We start from the raw sequence: 16,562 nt of genomic DNA on the forward strand, positions 1-16,562 counted from the left end.
GACAAAAAGAACAGACCAAAAAACCATGTGTTTTTTCTTTTTTTCCCATTAATAATATATAATACGCTGCATGTACATTCAACAACCAATTTTAAATTTTTATTGCAAAAGCAAGAACCAAAACTTATTAAAAACATGGAAGTTGATGATATTTACACTCTCATTTGTCTTTTATTTATATTTTATTTCATATGTAAAATATGTGTCAAATTTGTTCCAAATAGAATGTAAATAACAAGAAATCGAAATGGAGTGTAAATATAAAATATATATCAAATAAGACAATAAAATAAAAGGGAATTAAATATGACTTGGGCCAGGACCCGGGCCCAAACTAGATAAGCCCAATTCTCTCGACTTGTTGACGGAATGGTGTCTCTCAAGCTTCAATTTGGCCCGGAAATTTGTGATGAAACTTTCGGCTTTTGAGTTCACATCCGGACTCGGGCAGAACAACGACGCCGGATGCGACGGCGCCGTCGCATTGCCGGTTTCTGAGGCGGTGTCAGAATCCAATTCATCCAGGTCCGAAGACCCACTTCGGGAGCTGTTAACGCTGTCTAGCCTGACGTAATCACCTTGAACTACGAATTTCCATGCCGGTTTTTTTAAGAACGGCGGTAGCGGCGGTGGAGGGGGCACACGATTTAAAGGAGATTCTCCGCCGCCGTTCGAATTGCCCGCCAAATTCTCGAAATTTTCCGGCTTATGGATGGCGAATGGTGCTTTTCGGGAACTGGCATTTTGCTCCGGTTCAGCATTTCGTGGCGTCGGAGGCTCTGGAGGGGTTGGGGGTGGCGCTGGAGAAGGTGGTTTGACTGTGACCGTAATTGTTCGCTTTCTCTTGTGCTTCTTGGATGAGAACAGGTTTTGGAATACCGAGGGAGGCTGTGGAGACGGCGGCGATGATGGTGGAAGCTGGAAGCTTAGCGGAGCTTCAGTTTGGTGAAGAAGAAAATCCAAATTATCAACGCTCTTTTGCCTTTGCTTCTTCTTCTTCTTTTGGTAAAGAGAGTTTAGAAAATCTTTAGTGGCGCTGGAGCTTCCACCTGAGCCTCCTCTTTTCCTGTCACTTTTGCTGCGGTTTTGCTGAGGCGGAGGCGGAGGCGGCGGAGGGGGTGGCGGAGGAGTCCTTTCAGCTGAAACAGTATGAAGGGTTTCCATTTCTTTCTCCATCTTCCTGCGTGATCTCTCCTTACGTGCCACTGCAGTTTCTTGCTCACGATTCGGTTTCTCCTGTAACCCCAGCGACTGCGATGATGGTAGTACCGGTTGATACGGCGGGGGATGGGATGAACGTGGAAAACCTCCGTCTGGCATAGACTTGTTCACCAATGTGTCGACGAAAACAGTCTTGGTTTGTGACGGAACTCTCAGATAGTCCACTTCCTCCAAGCTCCGGTGACGGCGGTGGAGTTGACCCGGATCCACAACCCTACTAGTACCCACATTCATATCATCCTCAAATCTCCTATGAAAATCCTCATGAGCCCAACGGGTCGATGAAAATTCACGCAGATCCGGGTAAGAGCTGCTATTTTTCCTCAAGATTGGATTTTTGTACTCCAATTTACTCTCAAATTCTGGATATTCATACCATCGATCTGAACTTGAAAGATTCGATTTTTCTCCTTGGATTGTGTTGGAATTATACCACTGGTGAGGAGTTGATGGATTTGATTTCTGGGTTTCATTTTTTTTTCTGTCGATAGATTCTTGATTTTCACCATAATACGAAGAAGAATACCTATCTTCATCCTTGTTTTTGCTCAGAAATCCAAACACCACAGCAACTAGAACAAGCAAAACATTCAAAGAATCCCAACTCTTTTTTACACTATTTGGTTTAAAGATCTGAGAACTTAAAGATAAAGTGGAAGGTACAACAAAAACCAAGAAGATAACAGCTGTTACTAGCAGAAGGAAAACCACCAACCCCGAGCTCAAGAAGACGGAGGAGGCGCGGAGGCGCAGCTGGTGTGCACGGGGGAGATTGGCGTTGCTTTGAAGCCAGAATGGGGTCAAGTCCTCTCCCCCATCACCATCTTCTTCCATTCTTTCGAGAGACTTTTGAGAAAGATGGAGACAGAGAGGAGTACCCTTTTTTTTTCAGGGACTCGGGTTCCTCGCGCTTTTGGTTTTTGAAAGGTTTTTTGCTGTTTTATTGTGAAAGTTAAGGATGTGATTCTTGGTGTAGAAGTGTTATTATAGGCTGAATAATAATAATTCTATGTCAAATTTGAAAAGTTTTCATTTCTAGAGGCCTATTTATAATTTGGTTATCCTCCTTATGGCAATGGAGAATTACAATTTTATTTTTATTTATGTTGTTTCTGAGTAAGTTTCAATCTTATTCGGTTTACAATTTTCGATATGAGATTGACGTGGCGTTGATGTAGCGTTAACATAATGGTGATATTGTTTTCCATGTGTGTAGTGTCTTATGAACAATCTTTATAAAATAATTAAAGTTGTCCAATGTTTTTTAAAAAAATATTGAGCTATAATTTTGACCAAAGATGTTATTGAGAATGCAAATTTTTAAATATAAAAATCGAAATTATAATTTTTTATGTTATTATTTTTGAAAGCGTAATTTGGTGATTTTGATAATGCAAAGAAATGTAAGATTGAAGTCAGAAATTGGTTACTAACTGGATGTGAATGACAACCAAATCAAACGCGTAGCGTAGGGTGTTTAGGGAGTTGATTCAAGTTGGATCCTTTTATTTGAATTTCAAAGCCTAAAAGCTAAATTCCAGCCTGGCGAGCAAACGAGTATTGAAGTTTTGGTTGAATTTATTTATTTTATGAAACAAAATTTTTTTATTATTAAAAGTAAAAAATTATTATAAAAAGTAAAAATCTCAAACTACAAAATATATTAAACTACACACTTTATAAAATTATGTCTACTCAATTGTGTGTTTTCTTCACAAATTGAGAGACCTACTTATAGAATTTCTTTGGAAATAATCGAAAAATAAATACATCATTGTATCTATCATCACACACAAATTTTCAATATTTATAACTCTTATTCTCCACATTCAATAATTTCAACTCTTATTTTCAACATCTATTAATTTTTAATTATTTTTCTTTTTAGCGAGAGACGGGTGGATGATGAGCTTATAATTTTCTTTGAAATGAACGAGTATCCTTATTAAACACACTTATAAAATATGTAAAACTCTTACGAAATAATTTTACGAAAAAAATTGAGAGACAAATTTTCTAGTTGATATGACCAATGAAAAAAATTATTTTATTAAATAAAAAATATTATTTTTTCTTTTGATACAGATTCATCGACAAATCTCATAGATATAGATTCTTAAGTTCGACTCAGAAAACTTATTAAAAATAATGAGATTGTTGTGTTTATCTTTTCTGTGTTTAATGTATTTAACACTCATATTTTTATTTAAAAAATAATATAATACAATATAATATATTAAATACGTGAAGAAGAGGTGTCTTAAAAAATTGTTAATAAACTATAAGTTAAATTATACGCTAGCTAGGTAGATGGACATGTTAGATATCCAAGTATGGACTTAAGATTTAATAATCCTGTTGTGAATGACAACATAATATTTTTTGGTGGGCGAATAATATTTCTCATAATTATTTTTTTATACTTTTAATATATATTAATAACTACATTTTTTTAGGCCCTTGGATATATAGTCAGTGAGTATATATTATTTTTTATGTAAAACCTAAAGTACAATCATAAAAAATTCCATGAGATTAGGGATGTAAACGATCCAAACCAAATCAAACAGTATCAGGCTTGAGTTTGGTTTGTTTAAAATTGTTTGAGGCTCGAGCTCGATTCGAGCTTCTATTATCAGGCTCGAGCTCGGTTTGAATTGAAATTACTGAGCTCGAGAAACGCTCGAGTTCGGCTCGTTTAGCATGTTAAGCCAGACTCGAGCTTGATTCATTAATAGCTCGTTTAGCATGTTTAACAAGTCTGGCTTGAGATCGTCTCGTTTTCGAGCTCAATAAGCATAGAATTGAGCTCGAGTTTGAATTTGAATCGAACTTGTTAAAAATTAAATATATCTATAAATTAATTTTAAATCAGACATAAAAATGTAAATCCATTCATAAATAACCAAAACGACACAAATAAGAGCTAAAAACCATAAATCAGTATATTATTGAACATTCTAAAATCATGTTTGCGAGCCACCTAAACGAGCCAAGCTCGAGCTCAGCTTGAGCTCGTGAGCCTATTATCAAACATGTTTGCAAGCTCACGAGCCGAATATCCTTAGGCTTGAGCTTGGTTTGATTAAATTTTCGAGCTCAAAATCGAGCTTGAGCTTGATTTGATATGATTAACAAACAAACTCAAACGAGCTTTTTATCGAGCCGAGCTTCTAATAGCTCGCAGACGGTTTTGTTCATTTACATCCTTACGTGAGATCGTTTCACTCATCAATTTATGAGACAAATCACATACTCGACCATCGGAAACCATGAAAATGGAATTATTCTTATGTCAAAATTATTACTTTTCATTACAGGTATGGATCGAGTCGATTCGTCTTACAGATTTTGATATGTAATGTAGAAACGAGTGTTTAATGTTTTACCAAAGTTATAAGTTATAACTAATTGAAACATTATAACTCAAAATCTTTTGAATGTATAACAACTCAAATATCACGTTTCGATTGTTCTGCACAGTTTGAAAATTATAACAATCTTCCTCCCAATAATTGTACTCATTTCAATCAATGAGAATCAAATCAGTGACTTTAGTTATGATACAAATTGTATGACCGAAATCTTACCGCTTTACCAAAAATTACAATTAGTGGTAACGGTGCAACTCAAATATTTTAAATTGTACAGCAGGTCAAGTACCACGTTTCGATTGTTTTACCAAGCAGAGAAAATTATTGCACTCAATATGTGAGATCTTCTCAAATGATACCTATTCAAATAAAAATTATTACCTTTTTTTTTCTTTAAATGTACGATGCAAAATAACATAAAATCTACACGACCAAACATGTGTAAGAATCGTTTTCTTCCATTTTAGTATGAAATGCACCAATTTTTTGGTGACAAAAATCATGCGATATGAGCACACAAGTTGTAGTCAACTAACTTCGAAAACAATGTTGAGTTTTAGGTTGTTTTTATTAAGAGCAAGTTGTGTTGTGTATGACCTAAACTAATTTCTCTTTCGATTTATAATTCAAATTTTTAATTCATATTCATGATAATCGCATGATCTAGACGACCATTTCAACTGCCTCATCTTCAAAAAATTTCGATAAATTGCGTAGGCAGAGTAGTTATATAAAGGGTGCTTATATTATTTTTAAGTAGATCTCCTAGCAAATTTGAATTTAAAAACTCCAAGGTTGCATTGAGTGTGGATTGATGGATTTGGATTTTTGGGAAGATTTTAATCAAATCATTTGAAATCATGGATTTGGAATGACCGGCCAGGTTGATAAATGAATTTGAAACTGATTCAAAAAATATATGTAGCTAGCATAAGAGATTTCAAATCCTTCATTATAATTTTGAACCAAATGTAAAATATGATAATTTTGAAGTGAAAAATGTTATTCCAAACATAAAAAGTAATATTTTTTCATATGTTGTAACGGATATCCGTCTCACAAATTTGAATCGCGAAACGATTTCATAAGCGTTTTTGTATCAATAAAGATCATTTATATCCCATCGGAGATATATTGACTATTTTTTCCCCTTATTCCAATATAATCAAATGTCAATATTTAATAATATTTAGTATTTCATTTTTAAATATACTCCTAGTTTATTGATTAACTATTTCCAATAATTTTTTATCATATCATTAAAAGTTAAAACATGGGTAAAGTTGCAATAAATCCCTAAATCCAAATATAACTTTATTTTAACTCCCTAAACTTAAAAAACTTTCTTTAAACTCCTTAATATAATAAAAATAACAAAATACCCTTAGATGTGTTATAATAAATGATTGATTTTCCTGGGTCAGAAATGGTATCAGAGCCGAGATAAAATTATTTCAAACATATCAATTTATTATTATTATATAACTAAATGTTTGAGGAGGAGAATACTCAAATAACATAAATCCGAACTCAAGTTCGAGATTAATTATTTACAAGATTTATTCCAAATCTTTGAAATATTTGAAGCTGGAAGATTTAACCAAGGTTAGATATCAAGAAAACATGGGAACTTATCAGATTCCTAAGATAAACTTATGATTCAAAATAACAGATTCATAGAAATAGAGAAATTCAAAAAAAAAAGTACAGAATTATGCCAATATGATGTATTATATGCCACAAAATGTAAAGCAAATTCTCATGGAATATTAAAGGATATTCGAACAAGAATTCAAAACCTAGAACAACAACCAAGTTCTAGTAGAATGACTTTAGAAGGAAAGTTACCACCATCATTTAGTACTGAACCATTATTACGTCAAAAAGAGAAGGACAAATTGATGTCAAAATCTTTAACTGAAGAAGAAAAAATGATAAATCCAATCAAAACAGTCTCAGAAAAGAAATTAATATGATGACAACTTTAGAAATGATTGGTCTAGAAGATCTCCAAAACCTTGCAGAATCTTTTGCAAATCTCAAGGTTGTAGATCTAAATATGAACACAACTGGAGGTGAACAACCAACCATAACCTAGTCATCTTCGCAGTAACTACCAAGAGAAAGTGTGGGATCTCAGAATATAAACATGAGAGAATCCCAACCATACTTTTACACTGGTGGAGAATCACATCTAGCGGGAGCAAGGTCAAAGAAGAATCAAATTCCTTTGCACCAAACACCCTATGAGAAATCTGTTTTAGAACCTATACATCCTTATGGGGTTATGCTTAACCTAAATGTATTAGATTTCAAAAGAAGAGAAGATTTTATAGATGATTGGACATCTGCTATGAGAATCGCAACATGCACATTCGATCTGAATAGAAAATGATTCATTAAAATTACGAGCTACGGGTGGAGAAAAGCACATGTCCAAGAAACCCAACAGGCACTAAAAAACTTTTCGAAAATAGGAAAGCTTAGATGTCCAGAAGGGTGGAAGGAAATAAAAATAGTATTTGATATTGCGAAACAAAGGAATCGGTTTCCTTGTAAAATCATCTACTATTTAGAACAACCTATGATAGGTACTTACCAATGAATGATCAATATCGGAGAATTGGAAGTTCATATCAAAGGAATTCCAGGAAAAGAACAGATAAATTGGTTCTTAGGCGAGTTTCTTGAGGAACATGAACCTTGTAAACGTCTAAAATATGGAATGAAGTTTATGGCTGAAAATAAAATGTGGAAAATTCAATGAATACAAGATCATTCTCGATATACATTTCAGTAGGAATGTTATATGCAGGGGTGTTCATCATTCGGTTTGGTTCGATTTTCGATTTTTTATTTCGGTTTTTCGGTTTTCGGTTTTAGAAATATATAATCCGATATTCGAATCATTTTTCTTCGGTTCGGTTCGGTTTTTTACCAAAACGATTCGATTATTTCAGTCGGTAAATTTAGTTTTGGTATAATTATTTAAATTAATAGTATAAATATATTGTAAAATATAATATGTTAACTTTCTACATGTTTTCTTAGTAAAATATTTAAATATAAGGTCTAAATTAAATAAACAAACAACAATCAACTATAAATTATTCAAAATGGTTTTTCATTCACTAAATATCATACCAAAATATATAATATAAATAAAAATATAAAAAATTATTAATTTAATTAAATTTCGGTTTTTTTTTTGGTTTTGACATGTATAATCCGAAATCGAACCAAATAGACTTTGGTTTTAATATTTATATCTGAATTACAAAATTTGGATTTCGGTTCGATTCGGTGTTCGCTTTTTTCGATTTGGATTTTCGATTTTTTCGGTTTTATCCGAAGTTTGAACACCACTAGTTATATGATCAATATAAGATATAATATTTTGCTGCTTATATTGATTTAGACGCTAAAATCTGTACAACAAAAAGAGGAGTTTTTTCAAATAATTTGGAAAAATATTTACGTAAGATTGCTGGAAGATATTTCTCCAAAATGATTTTAATCTTATGTAAAGGGATTAAAATGACCGAAATCGTGATCGGATGTGCTAGACAAACGCCTTGGTATAAGGTAAAAACACCGCCGATTTATTTTCATTACACCGGAGCTGACATTGTAATGAGAAATAATTTCTTACAAATGTTTAAGTTCTACACAGGAGAAAATGAGACTAGACGATTAGTGTTCATAACACCTTGTGGTCACAAAAACATTGTCCTGAGACTAAGAGAGATATTTTACAAAAAAATACTACTTCAGTTTCGCAGAAAGCATGGTGATGAAAGAAAACTTCTGAACCCAAAATGAAGTAGTCTAGATGGTTTTGAGAAACAATGCTCCAATTAAGAGCAGATAAACTGCTCCAACCAGAAGAAATAAAATGACTTAAGATAGCTCTATATCAGAATGAGTTAGAGTTTGAATCAAGAGTATCATTAGAAGATCTCAAGAACAGGATCAAAGGAAATTACAATGAAGATCCCTTGGCATGGTGAGATAAAAATCAACTCAAAGACTGCCTAAAATCAAGAAAAATAGTATGAATTTGTACGATGCAAGCCTATTCCAATGAACTTAATTGATCAAAATGATATGCATACAACAATCCAGGATTTTTTTGTAAGAAATCATGGTGAGATAAAAAGGAACAAACCCAAACTAATTATTAATTACTAAGAAATTAATAAAATTCTGGAGTTTGATGAGTATTTTATACCTAGTAGAGAATATCTAATTATTTGCATACGCAATACAAAGATATTCTCTACATTTGATTGTAAGTCTGGTTTTTATCAGATTCGAATGTAAGAAGAAATCAAGAAATTCACAGCTTTTTCCACACCACAATAACATTATACCTGGAAAGTATTACTAATTAGATTGGCTAATTCAACCCAAATATTTCAAAGGAGAATGAATAATCTCTTTAAAGATTATTTCAAATTTATGTTTGTCAATATTGATGATGTTTTAATCGCATATAAAATATGGATGAACATATTAAGTATTTAGAGATTTTCTCTAATGTTTGTAAAAAAGAATGATCGAATCTATCTGAAAAGAAAGCAGTTATTGCCACACGAAAGATTGAATTTCTCGGAGTAGAAAATGATTAGTCTGGAATAATTTTGTAGGATCATATAGTAGAAAATGTGCAAAATTTTCCAAACGAGCTAAAATAAAATAAATAACTTCAATGTTTTCTAGGAGTTGTTAATTTTGCTGGGACGTTTATTAAAAACCTAAAAAAAACATAGGAAAATGTTTAGTCCATTACTAAAAAAAGATGCAAAATTTATATGGACGAAAAAACACACCCATGGACTTAGCCAACTCAAGGAGATTTGTAAAACTCTTCCAAAAAGGTTATTCCACGGATGAATAATCTGGTATTATATATGTATATATATATATATACATATATGTATATATATAGATATATATATATATATACATATATGTATATATATATATACATATATATATATATATATATATATATATATATATATATATATATATATATATATATATATATATATATGCGCCAGTGATCATTGATGAGCGACAGTCTTAACCAAGCTCACACCAGAAGTAGAACAATCATGCAGATATTACAGTGGACTCTTCTCACAAGCAGAAGCCATAAGATGACATATCAACGAAAAGAATTTTATGCAGTAAATAAGGCTTTTGAAAAATGACCATTATTTTTACTTGCAAAGAAGTTTACTTTAACAGTTGATAATACTTAGTTAAGAAAATATTATTCCCAATAATTTTGGTGTATGACAAAAACAAGTATCCAACTGCGGTTCGTATATCAGATATGCAACAGTTCAACCGCTCAGCTAACTGATCAAAGCTAAAGCAGTTTCAACCGCTCACTTCAGACCGTTATCAGAACCGGTCATTAAAGAGAACTAGTTATTACTCAAAGACATTCTCTGGCCGGCTTAAATACATTTAAGTATTACACCACTTTGAAGTCAACAATTTTTTACATCAGTTTTAAGATTGATCTACATTTGATTATATTTTCCAGAAAAAGGAAGACCAAGCATAGACCTAAAGTTCTGTTGCCCAAAACAGTTTCCTTAAAAGGAACTCCTCAAGAAAAGCGATTCAGAACGATGCTGAGCAAAAAAAACATTAAAAGTGTTTATCAAAGATCATTTAATGGTCAACATATCGACAGCAACACGTCTGTACAGAGGATCAGGTTAACGTTGTTAGGTCTTTTCCGACCGTTAAGAAAATCGTGTATATTAACGGAAGAGTATGCAAGCAGACATATAGAGAGATTCTCAGCTGCAATATTACAACTCGCTTGCTATTCAAAAAGATCTCATAGCGCTCTTAAAATTTCATATACTCCATCGCTCAATCAGCATGCACACAAGAGAAATTTATCTGATCATCTAAGGATCCTTTTCGTGATACTAAATCAAAACTATTTATTCATATCATTAACTCTTTGGTTATTTGATTCAGCTTTGATATCTGGTGAACTAAGTGTTCTTAAATATCCAGAAGTGTAAAGTGATAACTAAGAGTTCCAAAATAGGCAGTGTGATAAGTCCTGATTGGAGCGGGCTATTGCAAGAAGTTTGTAAAGCCAAAGTCTTTTAGTGGAATCCTTCCTAAGGAGAAAGAAGGGGTGATGTAGGAGTATTCATTCTCCGAACATCCATAACAAACATGTGTCACTTTACTTTCCACAATCATTTATCTGTCTAGTCTCTATTCACTGTGTTAGCCTGATATTGTGTTTTAAGTTGCATCAAGGATTGTGAACCGTTTTCCACACTTAATAGTGGTCCACATTCTCAACTGTTTGAGAATACGTTTTCAACCGCCTAAAAAAAGTTGAAACCACACTCTTACTTGAGAAAATTTGAAAGAGTTCATTCACCCCCCTCTAAACTCTTTCCCGATCCTAACAACATATGTAAAAGCTTTCTTGAGTAATAGAATATAATCTAAACCCTAGAATGCCAAATTATTAAGATGGCAAGCGTTACATCAAAATTATATTTTTGATATTGTGATTATTAAATCTCATGAATATATTCTTGCAGATTTTTTAACAAGAGATGGATAGCGGTGATATCGATGTCATCATAAAAATGCAGAGGTATTTGATAGAACACCTTGAAATGCTTCAAAACGAGTTCAATAAGTTTGCCCTAAATGCAAAAGTTGCGGGTAGGCTACAACAAACCGATGATAGAATTGTATTTAGTCGAATCACAAGATGTTTATAGGCTTATACTCAGCTATGGTCTGTAATAAAAATGTCTATCCTTCAAGAATTGAGAAGCCACTGATTTCCTAAATTGAGAGTTTAGAGTACAGAACTTTATTGCTGGAGTGGGGGATTCAAATACCTCTGCTCTTTTTATTCAAAATAATGAATAATCATCCTCCTTTCAAATAATTTACCAACTAGTCAAAGTGAGAGAAAGCTCATGCTTAAAAACTTATTTATAATATGATATCATTTCCTTGATTAGTTTTTGGGAAAAATTGTATTCTTGTAATAAGGTCAGTCATTTTTTTGTAAATAAATGTTTTCAGCCTACAAAACAATATTAGATAACGAAAAATATTTTAGTAAATAAAAAAAAATAACAAAATAAAAAGAACGGCTAGCTTATAATCTTGATCTCAGATGCGACATCTTAATAAATAAATATGAAAATAAAGAATAAAATTGAATACCAAGAATTTACGCGGAAAACTCTTAAAAATTATTAGGGTAAAACCTCGGACAATCTGAAAAAAATTCTACTATAATATTTAATGGAGTGTAACCATTCATTGTATTTCCAAAAATAACACACACTCTCTTGTTTGTGCATGATCTCCTCCAATAACTCTTAAATCCATATCACCTCCTTACAAGCTTGAGTAGTTGTCATATATTTTATTTTCATTGTAGATAATGTCACAGTTGTTTTCAATTTTGAAACCTAGCTTATTACTCTCTCTGTAGTGTAAACACATAACCGTCAATAGATTTTCTTTTACGAGGATCACATGCATAATTTGAATCGACATAGCCTCTGAGTTTAAAATCAGATCCACCATAAAATAATGCATCCTTTGAGGTACCATTAATGTATGTAATGATCGTCTTAATAGTGTTTCAATGCTCTCGTCCAGGATTTGCCATATACCGACTAACTAATTCAAGTGCTTGAGCAATGTCCGGTCTTGTACAAATCATTGCGAACATCAAACTTCCAACTGCTGATGCATATGATACTCAAGAAATCTCTATCTTCTACACTTTTCTTCTAGGATACATAAAAAAGAATAACTCGAAGTTAACCAGAAGATGAGTCGAAATTGGCTTACTATCTAGCATATTGAAGAGTTGTAGGACTATCTTCAAATAATTTTTCTGGAAAAGCCAAAATTTTCTGTTATTCTATCTCGGTGAAATTGCATATCTAGAATCTTGTTAGTTGGTCTCAAGCCCTTCATATCGAATTCCTTAGCTAATGTGCCTTCATTTCTTGGACATGGTCTTTATTGGGGCTTATTATCAACATGTTGTCAACAAAATAGCAAAATAACATAATCATCATCACACCTCTTGAAATATGTACAAGGGTCTACATAAAGTCTGTTGTATCCAATGATCATATAAGAATCAAATCTCATATACCAACATCTCAGCTCCTATTTGAAACCGTACAGAGATTTGTTCAACCTATAAACCATGTTCTCTTTGTCTTTCCAAAAAACTTATGCCTAGAGTATATATATTTCTTCTTCAAGCTCTCCATAAAGAAATATCATTTTCACATCTAGCTGTTCTAGATGTATGTCAAACACCACATATGATGTCAACATTAATCTAACTGTTGTAAGAAGAATCACAAGAGAAAATATTTTATTGAAGTCGATGTCTTCTTTATGAGCATATACTACCAATCTAACTCGATACAGTTCCACTTGGTTATTGACATCACGCTTGATTTTATATACTGATATGTTACAAATAGATTTCCTATCTCGTGGTAGTGTAACAAGATCCCAATTTTATTCATGCATAATGCCTCTAATTCTTCTTGCATTGTTATCATCCACAATGATACATCTGAGATTTGAGTAGTCTCATCTCATGGAAATTCGATGGCTTACCATCCTCTGATAATAGACAATATGCAATATTTTTTTCAGTGACATAATTTGAAAACCAACCCGGTGGTTTTCTCTCTCGAGTTAATTTCCTCACTTTGGAAAATTAGACTCAATATGTTCTTGTTCTTCGTACTCCAGTAATGCTTCAAAATTTTTTTTATCTTCTTCTGCCTTATTTTTCACCTGCATTATAGTAGTTTCTGAATTTAGTGTGTCTATTTCTCTCTTTACTTTAACTTCTTCGAAGATAACATCTTTATTGGTACAAGCTTGTAGACAGTAAGATCCAAAAAGCAAAACCCATTTACTCCATCAACATAAGACAAGAAAATACATTTTTTGGGTTTCGAATATAACTTTGATCTTTCTTGATCATTGTACAGAACGACACATAACTTCCAAATGTATAAAATGAGAATAATCAGAAGACTTCTCAGTCTACATCTCCATCAAGGTCTTCAGATCAATCGTCATTGAAGGAGAACGATTGATGATATAACAAACGATTTTGACTGCTTCCGTCCAAAATGACTTGGCTATACCCGCAATCCTCAACATGGCTTTTTCTCTGTCCAACAAGGTCATGTTCATATGTTCACTAATCCATTCTATTGATGTATGCAAGTCTTTGTGAACTGTCTTTTGATGCACTAATGTTAAAAAAATGCATCAAATTCGTCACTTGTATATTCTCTTCCATTTTCAGTACTCAAACACTTGATTTTCTTTTCAAAATCAAGTTCAACCGCGTTTTGAAATTTTTGAAGACCTTAAAAACTTTTGGTTTTTTCTTGATCAGATACAACATCTTCTAGAGAAATCATCAATGAACGAGACAAAATATCTCGCTCTTCTTAGGGATACAACCGGTGTCTGTCAAACATCCGAATTAATAAGCTACAATATGTTATTTTTTTGATAGTAGAAGTGTCAAACTTTAATCTATGTTATTTAATGGTAACTGTGGGGATCCGTACGCTAATCATCTTCTTAATCGTCGTTGAGATTTAATTATCAGTTCTGATAAACAGGGTCTAAAATTTTTTTTTTCTTTTTTAAAATGCATCTGCGGAAGGTAATGGAATCTAAATAATATACATCTCTGTATAAAACTACATTTCAGTATAAAAGTACAATATTGTACAAACTAGATCTAAGGTTTAGTTACTAAATTCAAGTAAGAAAACCAAGTCTACAATAAGTCCGGAATCACCACGCTAACTCGTCTTCTCTCATCAGCTTCTTGACCCCGATCCAGCCCCACCTGTTGTCATGCACACATACAAAACAAGACAACAGCCGGATAACTCCGATGAGAATAAATCCCAGTATAAAACATGGTAAACATGTATATACATAAAGTAAATCATTAAATATTCTATCATGAATAAACTTAAAAACAATAGATTTCATAATCTATGAAATCAACCTAAAATAAGCATGCAACACAACTCAATTAAACATGCTACTCAAATCAAATCATAAAAACATGCTATCCTGACTGAAAGCAATAACAATGGGTTTCATAGTCTATGAAACCACATCCATAAACGCATGCAATTCTAGTCAAATCATGTCTAGACTCGACTCAACTATAACTCTAGGGATCCCGGTGTGAATAAGACGATCTATCACCTACCCTTCCAATCGGGGTGACGGTACGTCTTATTCCTAGACTTCGGCCTGATCTGTATCCACATCTACAATAGGAGAATGATCTTCCCCTAAGCTGTGATATCACCGAACATCTAGAAGTTTGACGGATCTGTCAAGACTCCCTATCTTAAATGCAATGCATATAAATCTATAAACAAAGCAGTAGCATATCAGCATATAAACAAAGCATATTCATATCAGAATATAACAATAATCTAGTATGTGATTTTGTTGGGAAACTCAAATAGGATCTTATTTGAGTTATGTCTTCCCGTATATCACATGAATTATACCTTTGTCGTCCCGGTCTGACGAAGACAATGATCTGTATTCAAATCTGTCCATATCAATCTGAAATGACAATATCGAATACGCTGTGTCAGTGAATAATTCAATACACAATCTGTTCTGATCAATAGTCAATTCAGTATACAATCTGATCAATATCTGAACAAGATACAATCTAATTCATGTCATCGACATAACAATACAATCTGAATAATTACAGAGTCTGATCAATCTCAATCAATACTGAATCTGATCAATATAAATCAACTGATGTTTCGACGGCATAATAATACAATCTGAATAACCCCGTCAATCTTAACATCACATAAATAATTTCAGAACTCATAATCTGAATATCGGTATATTCAAAATCAGTAATACACAATTCTGATATCAAAATCTCAGTCAATATCTTTCAAAAATCATAACAATTACAGAAACAGTCTGTTCTTTAATCTGACTTCAATTCTACAATGTCTACGGTAGCAGGAACGCCATATCTGAATCACATGCAATTCTAGCGACATCATATTATCAAAACATCTCAAAACGTAACAAAACTTACGTCCTTACGTAGCTATCGAAGGGAGAAGCACGAATCTGCGTTCGGATTCAAATTCTGATACACGGATCTTCCACAAAAGGCGTAAGGATTTTCACCCTTTTTCCCTAAACTTTTCTCGAATTTATACTGTTCTGAGGAAAAGAAGAACGAGCCCCACCTATATATATACTACATGCAATAGCAGGAGACGTGGCAGCATTTGTCAAGCAACACGCATGACCGCGGGTGCGGTCGTGCAATGCCTATCCTGGCATTTCTCGAAAGCTCAGACCGCGGGTGCGGTCCTTCCAATACCGCGGGTGCGGTGTCGCCTCGAATAAAATTTACCAACTTTCTGTCCATGCACCGCGGGTGCGTCTTGTCTGGCATCGCGGGTACGGTGATGCTTCGGCCTCACCTTCGAAATTTTCATTTTTCATGACCGCGGGTGCACTCCTGTTCTGAGCGCGGGTGCGGTCTTGCAAACCCTATATTCTCATGTCTTTTCTTCCTTCATTGCATGTCATGCATTCTCATATCTTCCACGTCTCACGTTAATGAGGATTAATAATCTTGGGTTATCAATTCTAAAAGTCCTGGGCATTACATTTCTCCCCCTCTTAGATCTAAGTTCGTCCTCGAACTCATAATAATCAATTCAGAGATATCAGCTGAAATGCATAACAGAGTTTAATCCAAAACTCCCATATCTGATTCCCCTCTGGAATAAGAATTCACTAAGTACAATATCATAATACTTCTCCAATCTTTCTGACAAAATCAATTTCACATTACTGCCTATACAACAT

General features: G+C 33.2%; 1 protein-coding gene across 1 annotated transcript; it reads right to left on the minus strand.

The window, feature by feature from the left end:
• Window positions 1-300: 300 nt before the first annotated feature.
• Window positions 301-2,055, minus strand: LOC140808697 (uncharacterized). Its single transcript, XM_073165876.1, has one exon. The coding sequence runs from the start codon at window positions 2,053-2,055 to the stop codon at window positions 301-303; it is 1,755 nt and encodes a 584-aa protein (XP_073021977.1).
• Window positions 2,056-16,562: the final 14,507 nt, after the last annotated feature.

Source organism: Primulina eburnea, chromosome 1 (assembly GCF_022965805.1).
Source record: "Primulina eburnea isolate SZY01 chromosome 1, ASM2296580v1, whole genome shotgun sequence".
NCBI lineage: Eukaryota > Viridiplantae > Streptophyta > Magnoliopsida > Lamiales > Gesneriaceae > Primulina > Primulina eburnea.